The sequence below is a fragment of the Sminthopsis crassicaudata genome, chromosome 3, assembly GCF_048593235.1.
Source record: "Sminthopsis crassicaudata isolate SCR6 chromosome 3, ASM4859323v1, whole genome shotgun sequence".
NCBI classification, from domain to species: domain Eukaryota; kingdom Metazoa; phylum Chordata; class Mammalia; order Dasyuromorphia; family Dasyuridae; genus Sminthopsis; species Sminthopsis crassicaudata.
The window spans coordinates 213,615,605-213,635,786 of NC_133619.1; the positions used below are offsets into that span (position 1 = coordinate 213,615,605).

The 20,182-nt window shown below is 35.9% G+C and overlaps 1 protein-coding gene across 6 annotated transcripts in view; it reads right to left on the reverse strand.

Annotated features, from left to right (window-relative positions):
• Positions 1-20,182, reverse strand: part of REPS2 (RALBP1 associated Eps domain containing 2) — a 267,978-nt gene that overhangs the window by 82,950 nt on the left and 164,846 nt on the right. For 3 of the 6 annotated variants that reach the window (XM_074299901.1, XM_074299896.1, XM_074299900.1), the window contains exons 10-13: positions 19,059-19,128; positions 15,755-15,811; positions 7,827-7,872; positions 4,601-4,737 (exon numbers count right to left, since the gene is read on the reverse strand). In XM_074299901.1, coding sequence (XP_074156002.1) covers positions 4,601-4,737; positions 7,827-7,872; positions 15,755-15,811; positions 19,059-19,128 — 310 coding nt within the window. The remainder of the gene's footprint in view (positions 1-4,600; positions 4,738-7,826; positions 7,873-15,754; positions 15,812-19,058; positions 19,129-20,182) is intronic. The other 3 variants (XM_074299897.1, XM_074299899.1, XM_074299898.1) reach the window with 3 other exon arrangements.

Consider the following 20,182-nt stretch of genomic DNA (forward strand, 5'->3'; position numbering starts at 1 on the left):
CCTGGAAGACATAAATATCCCGGCCCTCTCCAAAATATTAAGGATGGACTTTGCCAATGTCCTTCCTCATCCTTCCAAAGGACCTTTTGAATGTTCTCCAGTGCTTGAAGTGCTGTTTATATGGAGTTTAGTTTTCTGTCCTGTCTATAAGATTGTGCCAAATGTACCATTCCTGGAGAAAGGCCAATATCCCTATCCAGGTCTATAAGGTCTTATCCACATCCGCCTGTATAGGCCTTTGGGGATTCTGTCTACTTCCTCCCCTTTTCTGTTTAACAAGAATGGCCTTCAGAGTATGCTGGTCCCATAACACTAGAGCTTAACAATGTGGATTATAGGGAATTCCTGTAACATGTTTAATGGTGAATGTGGAGAAGAAGATGGCCATTTGCTTAGAGGTATTAAGTTGGACCATTGTTGGTCGTTATGGTATTAGGCACTCCGTGAGAGGAAAAGCAACTATACAAATGGAGTGTTCTCACGGGAGGCTATTGTGGCCCAAAGGAATTTAGAAAAGGTATCAGTACAGATGTGGATGGCCACACAGCTCCCATGTGTCACATCCATTTGCTACAAATCATTGGGAAATAAACCCTGGGGATTAACTCCTTTACTAGGTGGAGGAGGGAGGAACGGAACACACAGAACACATTGCATCACTATCTGTCGGGATTGTTTCCAGGTGAAGCCACATACTTCCTTTCCCATCTCCTTCTAGTGTATCCCATGGGCTCTATGTAGCCATTTTTGTATTGTTGCTTCTTTTGCTTTTGCCTACTTTGCTAGGATGCTTTATACATATTCTTAAAAATTCCATAGAGATGCTTATAGAAGAGCTTCTTATTTGTCAACATGAGACCACGTGATCTTAATAATGTAGAGAATTAGCAGGTAAGTGGAGAAATTCATGGGCATGTTCAGGGACTATGGCAACTGTGAGAAGGGAGCATTGCAAAGCACAGTCCACCACCTCATTGCCAGCAAATATGTCTCCTGCCCAGCATTAGTGAGAATATACATGCAAGATGTAAATGGGATGTTTCCTAGTCTGTAAAATCAGCTGCAATTCATCAAGAAGGTTAGCAAGTGAAGAATTCTGAGGTTGTAAGACAGAAACCTCAAATGCCTCTGAGCACTCAGACAGCATATAAGCTGTTTGATATGATGTTAACGGGCTCTGGGTATCTCTTATATCCTTTCAAGATGTCATATAAAGGCTGCATCAAAGAAATAGGAATAGGGGCACAAGCCCTTAACCACTGAATTTGTCCAACTAGTTTCTGAAATAGGTTCACAGTATTCAGTTTGTCTTATCTACAATTACAAAATGTAATGTTCTGTTGTCTCCAGAAACTGCCAATCACTCTCTGGGAGGAGATCTGCTGTCCCAACTCAATCTCTCAGCCAGATTCTTGTCCTGTAGAGAGCCATCCCAACTCTGATGTAGAGTAGACTCAAATTGTAAGTTAGATATCTAATTAGTAACTGTAGAAGTACCCAGAGTCCCAGGCAAATGATGGGATAGTTATCTTGGATCTTCTCTGGTGCTACCACCAGTCCATACCACTGAATTTGTCCAACTAGTTTCTGAAATAGGTTCACAGTATTCAGCTTGTCTAATTGTAAGTTAGGTATCTGATTAATAACTGTAGAAGTATCCATGCAGAATCCCAGGTAAATGATGGGATAGTTATGTGCAGTTCCCGCAAAACAAGAGAAGGGAATGGAAGCAGATGGATAACCCAGAGAGGTAAGGATTTTGGTAGTGAACACCTGGTCAGAAGACCCACGTCTTCACTACCAAAATCCTTACCTCTGGACTATCCATCTGCTTGGCTCAAGGAGCCAGGTTAAAGAGAGCGACTGCTGTCTGCAGTGGGCTTATAAAGGACCTGTAAGGTCACACACACAGCCAATCAGCGAGAGAGTCACCCATTACAAAGCTATCTCAGTATGGCCAAGATCCCACCTACAGGGCAGTCCTAATATCCATAGAGATTACTTTCGGGCCTCAATCTCCCATTGCACTGTGTCTGCCCATTTAAAGGGCCCTTACAATTATGTTGGATCTTTTCTGGTGCTACTACCGGTCCATGTTGGTCCATGGTCTCTTTAAGCAGGATAGAGATCTTTCCCACTGCTTGTTGATAACAGCATATCATCCATATAATGCAGTATCATAGCAGAAAGCCACGTCTTCCTAGTTGGTTCTAGCACTTGCGCTTTGTATGCATGACACAAGATGGGGCTACAACACATACCTTGGGGGAGAACTTTCCATTGTCTAGGAATCTCCAAAGCCTTTACAAGGGGGCACAGAGGGAGTGGATGGGAGACATATCTCCTCAGGGAGGGTGGGTGATGAAAGAGAAAGCCATGTCTTCCCATTGTCCTTTTTTTCAAGGTCATATGTTTCTCTGTTAACTTTCTCATTACTCATCTTATCCCTGCCCCCTCCTGTTCCATCACATCCACTTCTTGCTTCTTCCTCATGACCTCTTCCTTTTTCATAACATCCACCTTCTTTGTCTTCCTGTTTACTTCCTGATTCTTTCCCACAGCTAACTTCTGCCAGGCCCATTTTATGGGCACAGCTGGTCCTGGTGAGTACCGGTTAGACCCTCATTTGTTTTATGACTCTCCCATTGCACTTCATTATGTACTTTTAATGGATTGCAGCTTACACCTCTTAAAATGCTCCCAATCACCTGACAAATGAGGTGATGCTATTCTGGGATGGCTCCCAGAGTTTCCTTATAAAAAGCCATCTGACTACCTACTACTTCCCACTTTTAAAAATCCATTTCCAATCCTGCTTGCTTTATTATTCTTTAAGTTTCTTTCCCTTGTACCTCCTGGTATGGAACCCTCACAATAATTTGTCCCATTTCCTAACTTTCTACTCACTAGAGCAGAGCTCTGTCTCTCTTCCCACCTGTAGGCCTGATACACTACTAGCCAAAACTGTCACTGTTCGGGCGCCACTTGTAGCATCTCTTAACACTACCCTTACCTTGTAGCTCTTCTTAGAGCTACTCTTAATGCCTTTAGTCGATGGCACAGCTAGGCCATATTTACCCTTCTTCAGGCACCAATCCAGATAACACAGAGACAGATCAAGAGGAAGGGGTGATGTGAAAGAGAACTTAATTTTTAGGTAGCACATATTTATACCTCCCTGAGGATCTAGGGGAAAGGAATAGGAGTAGGATTCCTATTCCTCTAGGAATCTGGCTTAACAGGATTGGCCTGAGAAGAGGGAGGGAGATGTACTAGGCTTTGAGAGCACTAAGGAGGGAGATGTGGTACCTGGGATCAGACATTGCCCCTTGGAGCTATGCCCCACTTCCACATAGAACTTGCATGTGCCTCAGTACCTCTCATCCCTCAGGTTCTCCCACATGTATTGAACTGCATTTCTTGCTCCTAGAGCCTTTGTAACGCTTACAAATAAGAAGAACAATGACAATAGCTAGCACTTATATAGTGTTTTGCTCATTATCACATGTGAGCTTCCCAACAATCCTATGAGGTAGGAACTATTATTATTCTTAATATATAAAATGAAGAAACTGGACCTTAGAGAGTTAAAGTAAATTGGCCAGGGTCACACAGCAGTAAATATCGAGGCAGTATTTGAATTCAAGTTTTTTTTAATTTCAAATCTAGCATTCTACCCACTGTACTACTCTGCAGCTACAAAGAATGATATCCATAGAAGATACTCCCCTACACATACTACTCTTATACACTCTGTGGCCTGAAAAGGAAGGAAGGAAGGAAGGAAGGAAGGAAGGAAGGAAGGAAGGAAGGAAGGAAGGAAGGAAGGAAGGAAGGAAGGAAGGAAGGAAGGAAGGAAGGAAGGAAGGAAGGAAGGAAGGAAGGAAGGGAGAAAGGAAAGAAGGAAGGGAGAGAGGGAAGAAAGGAAGGGAGAGAGGGAAGAAAGGAGGGAGGGAGGAGTGAACAATCCTTGATGCTACAAGAAGAAGCAATAATTGGAATAGATAGATTATTCCTTAACATTTTCTGTCCCTATTATAATATTACAGTATCTGCCCAGCAGTCCATTCCTTCTCTTCTCCTATCAATATGGGAAAAAGGAAAAGAAAAAATGAAAAGAGTTTAAAAATGAAAATAGCAAGACAGGATACAAAACTGACATCTTCTCATCCAGAATAGGAACCAAAAAAAAATTGAATTTTTTGCCAAGGAAGAAATTTCCTCAAGACTGAATCACATTCACCTCTTAACAATGAAGCAATGAAGAGGAAAAACTAAACTGAAGCAAAGACCTACTTATGAATGAAAGAATTAGAAGGAGTAATAGCAACCATCCATTTCATCAGCTGCCCAATCTCAATGATTTGGGAATCTAACAATTCTTGACCCATATCCCCTTTGAAACACCTTCCCAAGACACATTTAGAATCTAAAAGTCTAATACTACTTTCTCCTAAGTGAAAGCAATAGTACAATCCTAAAGGAACATGATGATAAGAAAAAATTACCCTGGTCATCTCTTGATTTCTACTATTAAAAACATGTCTTTCAGCTATGAAACCAAAGGAAATGTGCTAAGGGAAGAAAAGGGCAAATTCACCTGGAGCATTTGGCTGGAAGACTTTATTCAGATCCAAGGAGGAGGTTCTGGAATGGGATTTCTGTGGTCTCGGTGGGGGAGTGGGAGGTTCCTCGACCCTTTTCATGGCCTCTTCTAGAGATGTGTTAGAGTAAGATCTGCAGCAAAATAAGGGAATATCAAAAGGAAGATAGCAATAGTTTCACTCTCTGCAGTTGGAATTGAGAGAGGAAAAATAATATATGGTCTTGAGAAGCAATTAGCATGAACATGGCAATGACTTGTCAGATTGTCAGATAAAATGAAGTCATTGGCCTGTTACATCTTTAAGCCTAAATGTCCATCCTTTATGATAGGAGGGTTAGGGAAGAGAAATGTATTTAAATTCCAACTGTTATAGAAACTACACATCAAAAACAGAAATAAGTTTGCCAGATCTTCATTGGTCATGCATCCTCATTTTACCACAAGGATCACATGGCAGGCATTAAGCAATTCTTTTCTCTTAATCACAGGGCATGCACCACATTGTGACTAGTAAAAGCATAAGGCAGATATTCGAGTCACAAGGAAACATATCCCAAATACAATCCAAATACACAGAAACCACGATTTTTTTTAATTCTAAGAAACATTAGTTATCATGTTGTTTTCAAACTATATTATAGTTCCATATAATACCTCCAATAGTTTGGTTTATGTAACTCAAACCACAATGAGCTAAATAGAAAGTAATTCCTTCTATGGCCACACTGACTGAAATGTATTTAACAAAAACCTTGATCATTTTGGATGATAAGACATCCCATCCCTGCCCCAACCTAAGAGCCTATTGTTTATGAAATCATATTCTTTAGAGTCTGTGAAATAATGGAACTTCCTCATTTAATCCTCAAATGACCTTGATCAGGTAACTAAACTAGCAAATAGAACTTAAGTTACCTGGTTTAAAGTCGGGGGAGAGTAGGAGGGAGGTGAGATGTAGGGGAGAGGAATAAGGCACTTGGAAGAATAATTTTTAAAGCAAACAAATGCAGGCGAGCTGCTTTGGGTGGGCTAGGTGGAAATGTTAAATTATATTTAATAACAAGAAACCTTCCGTTCTAGGCAAAGGAATTACTATTATACAAATTTGCTCTTGCTGAATAAGCTTTTCAGATTTCTTTTGCTGCAGTCAAGAGATTTTTTTGGTATTTTTTTTATTTTGATTTCTTGCAAAAGTTGTACTCTTAACTCAAGTTAGCATTAAGAATTCAAGGTGTTATATTCTCAGTAATATATTAGGCATAACAAATACCAGAGCCAAAGTTAGTACCAGAGTCAAAACAGAGCATGAGTGTTCTGGTTTTTATTTTCTTTACCAAAGACAGGGGGTCAGCTTTTTAATAGTCACTTAGTCAAGATGTAAATACACAGGTCCTTTTTAGAAGTTAATAGAACAATCCACCGTAGATGTATTCTTAATAACATTCCTCATTCCAAAAAAAAAAAAAAAAAAAAAAAAAAGCATTTATAAATCCTCCTCTTCAACAAAAAATATTGGGTCCATTTTATTTCCAATCACAAGAAAATTATGGGTATACAAATAAAAGTCTATTTTTTTAAAAAGCATAGATAGAATATTATCTTGTTTCAGCTAAACTCAGATTTTGGGTGAAGTGTATTAGAAAGGAGATTGTTATTGGTATAGAATCTTAATGACTAAACATTAATCTAAAGTTCTGGTGAACAGAAATTATACATGTAGCTTCCACTAGTTCTTAGGGGCAACAGAAAGAAGAAAACCCCTGCTATTCACACTTTAAACAACATTATTTATTTAAGCAACTTAAGGATTTCCACCAAATGAGATAATTATTGTAAATGCTCAGCACAGTGCCTAGAACACTGTAGGAACTTTATGAGTTATTGTTTTCTTCCCCAGTCTATTCCTCTCCTATCTCAAAGATGAGCTCTACTTTTCTGGAATTACAGAGCATGAAAGTGTAGAGACTGGTCCCCAAGCAAGAAATGCTTTTCTTTCTTGAGGAAAGTAAAGATACCAGAAGGATCTTGTGTTCATTCATTTAAAGATTTTTTTTTATTTATTTGCTAACTATGGAGCTTAAAATAGGATAATCGTAATTTCAATTTATGAAAATAGATTATATTGATACATATAATTTATAGATATAGGATTATACACACGTGTTGGGGGATCATTTGTAGTTTAACCTAAATCAAAATGAAAAGGTTCATATTTAAGCATAATCAGGATTGGAGGAAGGCAGATGGCTCTCTATCTTAGAAAGAATGACAAGATATAGTAGGTATCCAATACAACCCAGTAGGTTTACAATAGGATTAGATTTAAACATTTTTCAGAAACATGTCTATTGCATACAAGTAATTTCATGAAGAGGTTAGACATTCTTCAAAGAGCAGAATCAAATCAGAAAACACAAGCATAATTTGAAAATTTGGTTCTTGTAGATAGAGGACCAACCTATCATCTGCTTTGACATCTGCTTTTATATTTTTTTTCCTAAGATCATTTGCTTTGGTCTCAATCAACCACACAAACAAATCTATTTTTCCCCTACTCTGCTCTTACTGGTTCTTTTTCCCCTTCCACTTGTGGTATAAGCACCAAATTCAAGGAACCCTCTAAGAGAAATGAAGGATTACCTATATAGCTTATTTGATTGACTCTAAGAAAGGAAAGGCATAAAAATCTATTCAATGGTCTTAGATGGCTTCCCTATTACAACCAATACCACCATCTTTTCTTTAACATTGAGAGATTTACTTTAGTTATAATATCAAACTTTAGTATTACTTTTGATTATTATTTTCTTTCATTCAAACTTATTTTCCTCAATTAATTCTTCATTCTGTACCCAGAGAGTAATACATTGCATGCAATCTCATCCCAAAAGAGATTATGGAAAAACTACTAATTTTTAGTACTAACACAAAGTTCCACAATCTACTCAGGGTCATTACTTATATTCAGCATGCCATTCATTACTAATGAAATTACATACACACATATTTATACACATATGAGTGTGTATGTAATATACATATGTGAATGTATTTGTATTTGTGACTTCTGAAATTATATCTATATGTACATATATATGTACATATAAAAATACAAAGACATACAAGTGAAATATGAGAATGATATGTTTTGTCTATTTTTCCCGCAGACAGAGATAAGGCAGAAATCAAGGCACTGAAGCAGAAATCAAAGAAACACTACCTGGATCTTGGTCTTGCTTTGAGAGTGTTCAAATCCTTAGGAGTAGCTGAAACAGAGATTATTGCTATTTGCTTGGGTTTCACTTGTGCCATTACAAACCCAGAGACTTATCTGCAGAGCTAGCAAAGAACATACCAAAGGGTAAAGCAGGAGGCTCCAGTACAGAGTAATTTGATGGCTTCCTTGTTATCATGAGCAATTGAAATCCTAATCTAAAACCCAGAATTGAAAGGAAACGTCCTAACAGGTTTTTCCTCTTATCATTTCAGACACTCATAAATAACTTTCAACACTAAGACAGTTAATAAAAAAAAATTTTGGTTAAACAATGACCTTCATAGAGTTATCAATTAGTATTTATGACTTGAGAGGATTCTTGGGACTTATCATGTTAGCACTGAAGGAAATATTCTAAGCTTATGCCGTGGAGAGTAGAAAAGTTTCCCAGACCATTTGTTTTCTCTACTAATTCAAGTACAATGATACTATATTATAGGAAAATTTGAGGGCCTGTTATATTCTAAAAATTTAAGTTGCCTCATAAAGGCAGTTGAACCTCTAAGACTGAGATCTGGAGAGACTTAATGCAATGACTCATTAAAATACACTGTCATCCATTTAAAAAACACCACTTCTAAAGGAGAAACACAGAATCATAAACTAAGACCTTCAGCAACAAATTCCCATAGGATTTACTCACTCATCTCCATGTCAGTCAACTGCTTTAAAAACAAGTAGTCATGAGTAATTTCCAGATAAGACAGTTAGAAACTCTTGGTTAAAATGAGATTTTGCAAATTATGAAACTGCTGACTAAGAATCCCTATAAAAATTCCATGGAAGAAAAATAACTTACAGGAAAGCAAGAACTGCATTTTCTATTGTCTTCAAGTTTATATATTCACCCTAGAAAAAATATTATAGTTTCATCCTACCTCCTTTTATATGCTTAAGAACGCAAATCCCCTTTTTAAAAAATCTGAATGGATTATGTTCATTAAAAATCCTGCATATAAATATTTACTTGAGGCAGTCAGGAAAGACTAACTGGACAACCTCAAAACTGCCAACATATCTAGTATATCACAAATTGTTAGAATTTGTTAGTCATTCATATAAGATACATTTTTAAGAGAGAAGGAAGAAAACAAGCATTTATTAAGCACCAATTATGTGATAGACACTGTGCTTAGCACTTAAAATTATTTTATCTGATCCTCATTACAATCCTGGGTAGATGCTACTATACCTATTTTATGATTAAGAAAATGGAAGCAGAGACTAGGTGAGCTTGGCTAGGATCACAGAACTAGTAAGTGTCTGAAGCTAGATTTTAGCTGGGGAGGGGAAAGAGTAGAGAGAAAGAGAGGTAAGAACTATACAAAAACCAATATATCTTTAGCAGGTAATTCAACCCTCAAGGTTCAGTTCCTTTATAAAAGGGTTGGACTAACCCTTTTATAACTAACTTCAGCTTTTATAATTAACTTCAGCTCTAAATCTATAATCTTTTGCTCCGGTGCCTGCCCCTTACTCTCACCCTAAAAAAAAAGTCCACACACTAATCTATTTATTTTTTAAACAATGGCAAGTTGTTCTTGATAAGCTTCCCTTCCCTAGTTATGTATACTTCTACATTCAAATGAAAGAAAAGCTTTGCTCTGGATCCCTCCTATGTACACTCCCTCAACCCTTAAAGAATAATGCCTGGTGGGGAGAATCCTTCTCCAGCTAACTGGTGCTAAAAGCCATGCTCATGTGGCTGCTGCACAGAGGAAAACATTTAGGCTTACTTCAAGAAGACAGATTTTCTCTTGTAACTCAGCTGAACCAGCAAATCAGGCTCTGCCTTCTCCCTGCTTTGCCCTGGACCACCATCCCTCTTGAAGATCACAGTAATTCGGAACCAATTCTTCTTGGTCCAGGATATTCTAACAAATATAGTCTTCTAAATTTTTCGACAATACTTTTGCTGATTTTTTGCTAAAATGTTTAGGCAGAATTGGGATGTGGAATGTTGGGGTAAGGATGGTGGAAAGAAAAGCTGTGTGTGTGTGTGTGTGTGTGTGTGTGTGTGTGTGTGTGTGTGTGTGAGAGAGATGAATGGTACAAGAAGTATCTGATATGCACAGAAAAGAACATCAGATTAAGAGTGCAGAAACTTAGACTCTAAGCCATTAATCTAACTAGTTGTATGATATTGGGGGTTTTAATGCTCTTCTGACAAATATGGATAATGCCCACCTACCTATCTTGGAGGACCGTTGAGAGGAACAGTGAAGATATAATGTGAGGATATTATAAAAAGTGGGGGGAAATGTAGAATAATAACATAAAGCCTCATTTATCGGAAGGTCAAACTTCTCACCTAAATTCTTTGAAAAAGTCTTTTCTTTGGTGCCTCTGTTTCTTTTTCTTTCCCTCTATTCTAAATCCCTTGTAATGTGGCTTCTGACTTCATCATCAATTTAAACTACTCTCTCCAAAGTTATCAATGAACTGTAAATTGCTAAATCTAATAACTTTTCTCAATTCTCAGCCTTCCTGGTCTCTCAATAGCATTTGACACTGTTAATCATTTTCTCCTCTTGTAAACCCTTTTCTCTCTCTTTTTTTTCTTTCTCCCTCCTTTCCCCTTCTGTTTCTGTCTCTCTCTCTCTCTCCCCCCCTTTGTCTCTGTCTCTCTGTGTCTGTCTGTCTGTCTATCTCTCTCTCTGTCCCTCTCTGTATTTGTTTCTGTTTCTGTCTCTTTCTCTGTCTCTCTCCCCCCCTCCTTTGTCTCTGTCTCTCTGTGTCTGTCTGTCTGTCTCTCTCTCTGTGTCCCTCTCTGTATTTGTTTCTGTTTCTGTCTCTTTCTCTGACTCTGTCTCCCTCTCTCCTTGTCTCTGTCTCTCTCTGTGTCTCTATCTCTGTCTCTCTGTGTGTCTCTCTGTGTGTCTCTCTCTGTTTCTCTCTCCATCCTACTCCAACCCATGATCCACATTATTCACCCATTTAAATCTTGCTACTTAGAACTCCTGATTTCCATTAAGATTCAGCTCAAGCATTGCTTCCTGTAGGAGGACTGTCCTGGGCTCTTAACTGGCAATGACTTTATGGCTACCTCTCATCTACTTCATGATTTTGTTTGATCTGGTTTATGGATATATGTCATCTCCTCTAACAAATTGTAAGACTTTTAAAGGCAGGGACTGGAGGTTTTCTCATGTTCTGCCCAGTACTTAGCACATAGATGCTGCAAAAATGCTTTTTGATTTATTATTGATTCTTGTGGAAGATGATAGAAAACTGTAGGTGATCTCAGAGGTCTCTAAACAACAGAGACTAAGTCACAAATCTCTAAAAAGAGAGGCATGGAGAGGTGTTGAAGTATTGGAAAGCGGGTTATAGTTTGAAAATCAGAATGCTTTGATTTGATCTCAGTTTTTCCTACTTAGAATCTGAGCACAGAATTTCTCCTATGTAAATGTGCAGATTAAGAGAAAAACTTAGTGATCTGGTTTCCCCTTTAATCCTTCCTAGGACAATATGTTGGGAAGCCTGCTCTATCCCCACACATTGAGAATAGTTTATATCATATCTAAAGATACCCATAATCATCAACAGGTCCCTTAATTCATATATAATTGAAGCTAGAAGTCCTACACCTATGAGTATGACTTTGAGACATAATGAGCTTTTTTTTGAGAAAGTTTAGTCTGGAAAAAAGAGGAGAAAGGGAAAGAATTGTACTAATTATGTTTAAAAGAATTTCATGTAAAAGAGGGATTAGATTTTTTTCCTGCTTGTTCCCAGAAAATAGAAGTAGGACCAAAAATAGAAGTTAAAGAGGGCAACTAGGTGGCACAGTGGAAAAAGCACCAACCCTGAAGCCAGGAGGATCTGAGTTCAAATCTGGCCTCAGACACACTTCCTAGCTGTGTGACCCTAGGTAAGTCACTTACCCCCAATTGCCTCAGCAAAAAGAAAAAAGAAAAAAAAGTTAAAGGCAAAAATTGACTCCTAACAATGAGAGCTGTAGAATGGAGAGTGTATATAGACAGCCTATGAATTCTCTATCCCTGAAAAAACTTAAGTAAAGGTGATGAGATCACATAGAAAGGATTTTCATTCTTATTCAAGTATGGGTTAAATTAGATTTGGGTTTCTGAAGTTTTCTTAAGACCTTCCAGTTTTGAAATTCTATGAATCATCAAGTAAAGTTAAATATATTGTTATATTGTTTAATATATTCTAATTAGGTAATAACTTTTAGAAAGTTTTATCCTAAATTGTTTAAAATTTAATGCTTAAAGTGGCTATTTTTCATTATCTACAAAATTACCTCCTGTAGAACACCATTGCCATACCACTGAATAAGTGAAATGTTACATTTTTATTATCAGACATCATTATTTCTACAGAAGGAAAAAGATAAGTGCTTCTCTGTCAATTCATGCTCATAAATTTCTTGTCCTCCATCCCCTCAAACTCAATAAAAATCAAACAGGTTTGATATATTCCAACAAGATACAGATACAAAAGATTAGGGAGAAGTAAAAAAAAAAAAAAAAAAAAAAAAAATACTCTGAATCTTGAATCAGAAGATCTTTTAGGGAACTCAGTTCCTACATCAAAAAAATGAAGGCATTAAATTAGAACAGGGATTGGTAAATTATAGCCCTCAGGCCAAATTCAGTCCAGCCATCTGTTTCTGTACAACTCGTGACTAAGTGCTATCCTTAGTTTAGCTTACAAATCTTGCAAAGACAGATGCTAGGCCAAATTTGTCCTGTGGGCTATAATTTGCTGATTCATGGGCTAGACCACTACTCAATGTTAGGTGGCTGCCACTGGATAGAGTAAGGGGATAGAGTGGTAGCTCTCCAGTATTTGGGAAGACCTGAGTTTAAATTTTACCTCAGACACTTACTAGATGTGTGACTCTAGGAAAGCCATTTGCTTTCTATCTCAATTTCCTCAACTGTAAAGTAAGATTAACAATAGTACCTAACTCCCAGATAAGTGACAAATAATATAGAATTGGTAAAGTATTTAGCATAGTACCTGGCACATAATAGGTACTTAATAAATGTTACCTTACTTTGCTTGTTCCCCTTCCAACTTTAAATCATTGACTATGTAGGACTGTCCTATTATACTTTTCAGAAAAGTCTCGAGAATTATTCCATCTGCAGCCAGAGAAAAAACTATGGAGACCAAAATTTTCACTTTTTTTGGTGGGGTTTTTTTTTTTGTTTGTTTGCTTAGTTTTTTTCTTTCTTTCTTATTTTTTTTCTTTGATCTGATTTTTCTTGCTCAGCATGATGAATATAGAAATATATTTAGGAGAACTGCATATGTTTAAACTATATCAGAGTGTTGTCTTGGGGAGGTAGAGGAGACATAGAGAAAAATTTGGAACACAAGATTTTGCAAAGATGAATGTTGAAAACCATCTCTGCAGGTATTTGGAAAAATAAAATAATTAAAATTTTTTTCAGTCTCTAAAACTAAGATGATTGAATTATACAGTTTATACAGAAGTTGGAAAATTCCATAGTACCATTCCCAAAATAGCTTAATTGCTATTCACAGATATTCAGAGAGTACTACTATGGATCTGGATGAAGGTATGGAAGTTAACTGACATGCTATAGCTTTTAACATTAATAAGGGAATGGGCTGGGAAGAAGGGAAAGTACTGCATTGTACAGACCATCAGCTAAGAAAAGGTGCTTTTCTTAGGAATTCAGGAAGAGTTCCTTTGTGAATTATAAGTTAGGACTGAAGCTTAATGATTCAACCTTAGAAAATTGTGAAAAGCTGATTAGTGTTACAAGTCTCTGTTTTTAGGGTTCCAGCAAAAGCAAATAATCACACCAAGATACCAAGGGAAAAATAATATTTATATACAGAGCTATAGATGTTTTCCTGAAAAACCATAGATTTACAGACTTTGCAAGGGAAAAGGGACTGAATTTAAGGTACTCTCAAAGTTCCATTTTCAGTTTAGAAATTAGGCCTAATGTTCAACAATTTATACTTAGAAACAGTTAACAGCTGCCAGAAGAGGAAATTCTCTACCAATGTAGGTCAATATCTTTTCTATAATTTACAATCTTAGAGGGATGGCTAGAGCATTAAGAAGACTTTCCCAGTCAATATGTATCAGAAGCAGTACTTAAAAGGTCTCACGGGCTGTAACAACAACTTGTTATCCATCATATCATGCTGCCTCTATTAAATAAGATTGTGTGTGTGTGTGTGTGTGTGTGTGTGTGTGTGTGTGTAGCATAAAATAATCTTTGTTCATATTAGAAAAAATAACACAAGCAAAAAGCTTATAAATAAATCATATGCACCACATTAAGATGAAAACAAATTCAAATACAATTTTATATCTAAGCCATGCCCACTACCTCTGGTCAATGGGTTTAATAGATGTTTATTCTAAGATGCTATTCCCCAAACAAAGCCCATGGAGAAAGACATTTTTTAAATTAACTTGATCATAAAGTTCACACACCATATAAAATTAGCTACCTGTACTACATTTACATGCTAAAATCTCTTAAAGCCAGGAAATCATTAAGAGTCTTGTCTACTACAGTGAGAGGAGATATTTTCCTAATGCTGTAACAAGATGACATTTCACCCTTCAAATCAAGTAACCTTTAATGATGGCACAATATGAATTTAACAGACTGACACATTTCCAATTCAATTTGCAGATATGAAAGATGGGGTGGAGTAATCTACTAAAAACATTTGGCATAAGCCAGTGTAAATTCTTCTATACTGTGAGTGAACATTTCCATGATTTAGTTTCAAATAATTAAATGCGAGAATGGAGATGGTAGCTGAGATTCCTATAATCTGAAGGAAGTCATATTGATATACATGATCAATTTTTCATTTCTTGATGTAACCATTCAGATCATAAACTTTAAAGGTAAATAATTTCTCTCCTTACTCTGTGTATCAATCTAAAGTCTTGATTTATCTAATTCCAATAGATGTATGCCATAGCTTCATACATGCTGAAAACAGAATATGATTAAAAATCAAACACCATGAAATGTGTTGAAAATGAAAATATTATCTTGTTTCTGTATTTCCAAAGTCAGAACAGAAACAAACAAACAAACAAAAAGCAAGATCCAGGCCAAAACTCTTCACAAGGTGAAGTCTGACAAGACAATGATTGAGGGCTCAATCAAGCAGAGTAAGTTACTGAATTTCTCATCTATAAAATGGTCTCTGCAAAGATCTAAACAGAGGCTAAGCTTCCCAGGTCCAAGAATTCACCCTCACTTTCCAGACAAAGACTCTTCCACTATCCTTTTTTTCCAGAAATTACATCCAATTCAGTTTTGTGCTTAGATACAACTCTAACTTCATTCTCTTCAGAGTTATCTTTAACGATCACATTCTCCAGTATCCAACTAATAAAGTACATTAAAAATTTTGGAAAAAAGAAATTTTGGGGAAAATAGTTCCTACTGACATTGGATGCCCAGCAAAGATATCAACTATTTATGCCATATAAATAAGCAAGCAAAATGGCCTGCTAAAATTTCCCTTGTTCTGAGCCATCTCAATTTCTCACACAGTGGCTAGATCACTCCCAAATTAAATTTTCAGTCCTCTTCTTATACAACCTGAACTTGGGATAATTAGACTACTCTACCCTCTCATAACAGACAGATGGCAAAAACAGTTGAAAAACAAACACATCCTTCTGAAATATTTCAAAAGCAGTATTACCCACAATAGGAACACAACTGAAAGCAAAGTTATGTCTGCAGCAAGACCTACACCAGCAATCATCTTCCACCTACTCAACTTTTTACTGAGCAATTAATATTTTAAGCTTGTTTTATGTTAGATATGACTAATTCAAAAAATTACAATAATTGAAACTCATTAAAATGGCTTTCTCCTACCTGTGTCAACAGACAAGTCCTTTGGCATGGCTTCATCCACAGAGCTTATTTTCAGTGCTACATTTTAAAAAGGGAAGGATATGGAGAGGAAAAGAGACACTGTAATTTTTTTTTCCTTTAAGGCATATTATCCTAAAACAAATAAATCTCCAGTTATTTCATCTTTCTACTTTCTAATACATGGATTTAAAGAGATCTGAGAATTTTGTTCAATATTCTAATGTTTATATTTTAGTATAGTTGATTTCCTTTGTAATCATATATATTTTACTTTATGCATTTAAGAACTTTATTTTGATTGCTCCATAAGTCAAAGGTTCAGAAGTCCAGATTGCTAAAGGGGTCACAACACAAATAAAGTTAAGAAGCTCTGTGCCATAAGTTTTGTTAATACATTCATAGCTGGTGACTTTGTGGATTTTCAGGTAGAGATACCCATAATCTCTGGGATGAACAATGACAGTTTTGTTTCTTCCATGTCTATTCATTACCTATGACAACCAGAGTTCCGGAAGTTCTACAGCTGACATTCAATCTTTTTTAATAATATTTTTTAATTATATAAAAATTAATTTTTAACATTTTTCACATTTTAAAAATGTTTAGTTTCAAATTCTCTCCTTCCTTCCCTCTCCTACTTCCCTAAGAAAGAAAGCAATTTATATATATAAATTGTCTGATGTTCAGGAATAAAGTTGTTTACAGGTGAATTCATGGCACCTATTGACTCTTCTACTATCTCAGACCTTAGGTAACAAACCTGCAGCTGCTTTTCTAACAAACTGTTGATCAGCAAAAATAAGGGGGCTACAGAAACATTCATTTTTATGCTGTTCCCTTTTGGGCTTCATGCAAAGACAATTCTGTGTAATGTACAGTTAGGCCCTGATTGGAAATCCTGAAAATCAGTCCATCCTTGTTATGAAAATTTTTTTTATAATTGTAATTATATTGATGTTTAATATATATATATATAGTTATATAGTTATACATGTCCAATTATCACATTCCATCTTGTAAAACCATTCCTCAAATTGCTTTCTTTCCTTTTTTCTAGCATCTCACTGATTCTGAATTTTTGACCCTCCACATGCAAAGAGGAGAACTTAGGGTATAAAATAGTAGCAAATATTTTTCCCCTAATTAAACATCATTTAAAAATATGTTGGGGTATAAATACAATAATGTTTCCTATAAAAAACTACAAATTCTAGCCTTTTTGGGATATTTACCTCTGTAAAGATGAATTCCCCCATGGTCAATTATTGAACAAAAGAAAAGAGAGGAGGATGATTTTTTTTTTAAGAAATAGACTTGATGTATGCCTTTTCCCACAGCCATCCCTTATGACCAGCCTATATAATTAAGTCTTGCTTTCTGGAGAAAATCCAACTTGAATAATATCAATATTTAGTTTTGGCTATTCATTACCAGACTATCATAGAGGCCTGGACAGGTCAGTATTTAGTTTAAGCAGGAAAATAGCCTCAGAATGTCTATACAATAGATAGATGTGAGGAGGCATGCTGTCTCCTGCCATGTTATATGACCAGAAAATGATAAGAATTTCTTGTAAGGAGTTTTGATTAAAATGGATAAGATGACTGATAGTCAGTTTTTGACACTGTTGGTGAATTTCTATTGGGAAATCCAGAGTCAAAATGGTAATATCCTGCCAAATTTTTGGATACGCATCTGCTTGGTTGATCATCCCATGGCTATTTAGTGACAACTCTTTTTATCCAGATTTGAGGATGTGAGAATGAGTCCCTCCAGACCAAAGGATGAGGTTCCCCAAAAACTCAAGCTGTTCTAACTGAAGGATCTGTGGCAGGATTGCTAGTCACATATCAGGGATTTTTTGTCTATGCCATGGACCCCTCTTGCAGTCTGATGAAACCTATGCACCCCTTCTTAAAATGATGTTTTTAAATGAATAAAGATATATCAGATTATGAAGGAAACCAATTATACTGAAATAAAGGTTATATGTAATTTTTAAACCATATTCATAAGATCTTATTAATAACCTTGTATGGCCAATGAAGAAAATGTGTGGTTCCCTGGCCTTTTACTTGGGAAGATGTTCAATGTACTTTTACTATTGCTTCTCCTCAACTCCCCTCCCAACACATATTTTTCCAGCACCTTTTTAGGTGTTGCCTTTCTTCATTAGGATGTAAGCTTATTGAGACCAGAGAATGTCTTACTTGGATGTATTTGTATCCCCAACACTTAGCACAATCTCTAGCACAATCAGTGCTTAAATGCTTTATCTATCCTTATCTAACCTCTTCCAAAAACCCTATTTAATATATCTTATTCTTTTCTTGAACTTCTCTAAATACTTCCAATTATCTTGGAGTTTTACTGCATGTATAATACGGCACACTGCATTTTCCCATTGCTTATAACTCTACCAACAGCTCTAACTACCTCTCTACATGTGCCTTCACAATAAAATACTGTATCTCTAAAGCGGTCAAGGATATTACTACTAGACAGATACAGTAAAGTATTAAGCCCAGTAACAGAAATGATATTAAGACCAATTTCCCTCAAGAACTAAACCCTGTATAAAAAAATGTGGATTGACATTCTTTATTCTGGAGTTTATCTGTATCAGAGTAGAATGTGAGTTAACCCTTTATCTTCACTGGTTTGACAGTAATTTCCAGATTATTATCTTCAGATAGAGCTGGTAGTAGAACTGATTTGATCTTAATTATTAGGCTATCACAAATTCACTTCAACAGCCATTTAATATCATTTATTATTATTATTATTATTATTATTATTATTAATAACAAAAGCAACAATGATAGCTAACATTTAAATAGCACTTTAAAGTGTACCAAGGACTTTATAAATATTGTCTCATTTGATCCTCACAATAACCCTGGGAGGTAAGTGCTATTATTATCCCTATTCTTCAGATGAGGAAACTGAGGCAGATGGAAGCTAAATGACTTAATGACCAGTGTCACACAACTAGTATATATATATATATATATATATATATATATATATATATATATATATATATATATATATATATATATATATATATAGTGTTGAATATATAAGACTATCACTCAGCAGCTTCCCATACAAACTCCAGGTTTCTGCTCAGGGTATCATTCTACAATGCCATTTTAAAACAATAAATCTTTTTCAGATAAACTGGCTCTGCTATCATCCAGGTAGATCCGCCCATGTGGATTCTTGAAAATTCTTCCATTCCCAAATATAGGAAGAAAAACATAATTAATAATAGAAAACAACTCTTTTTTTTTTCTCATACCTTGTTTGTCATCAATAGTCACATCCTGGGCTGGTGCTGTTAGATCAGTTTTCTCTTTAATGGAACTCTTCTTGGAGAAGAAAAGTACATAGATTATTTAACTGTATTAAGATAAGGACCATTATTGTTTGTACACAAATAGCAATAAATGAATACATAAAAACTTTTTAAAAATCAAACTTTTTTTAAAAAATTCATTGTGGCACATATGATACTGAAAATGCTTTTTCAATCATTTCTGATTGTTTGTAACTCTATTAGAGGTTGGCAAAGACATTGAAATAGTTTGTCATTTTCTTCTCCAGCTCATTTTACAGATGAGGAAACTAAGGCAAACAAGATTAAAGGCCACATAGCTAATAAGTGTTTGAAGCCAGATTGAATTCAGAAAGATGAATCTTAACTCCAGACCTGGCACTCTATCCTTGGGCACTTGGTGGCCCTCTCTGAACATGGCAGTGAAAGTAATATGATAATAGCATTTGTAAAGCATTTTAAAGTTTTCAAAGCACTTTTAAAATTGGTTAACTTACTGTATCCTCACAACAACTCTGATACAGAGATGCTATTTTTATTTTTATATCCATTTTACGAATGGGAAGACTGTGATTGAGATAGGGTAAGTGACTTGCCCAGCTAGTTAAGTGGCTGAGATAGGACATGAATTCAGACCTTCCTGGATTCAAGTCCAGCATTCTATTCACTATGCCATCTAGATGCCACAAATTATTTTTAGCCTTTTCTAAATATGATATTAATGATTCCATAAACCTTTTCCACAAGAAACATGCTAAGTACATTTAGCTTACTACATGAAAAATATAATATAATTCAAGAGAGTAAATGGCATTTGCTAAGTAACTTCAGGTCAAACATGAAACTTCTACACTTTTCAAAAAATGAGTGGCTTAGAATTGTAGCAATTTGCCTGGACATCTTATCAGATAGCAAGTGATATTCTCATTATAATTCCTATGATGCTTATGTCAGGCAAGTAGTATAGTAGCCTAGTGGTGGAAATAAAGTAGAAATAGTGAGAACTCTATGGGAAAATAACTTCCTCTTGAAGGTTTGTAATAAAGAACAAAAAGAAAGCTGGACACAGTCCACTATGGCCTCCAGAT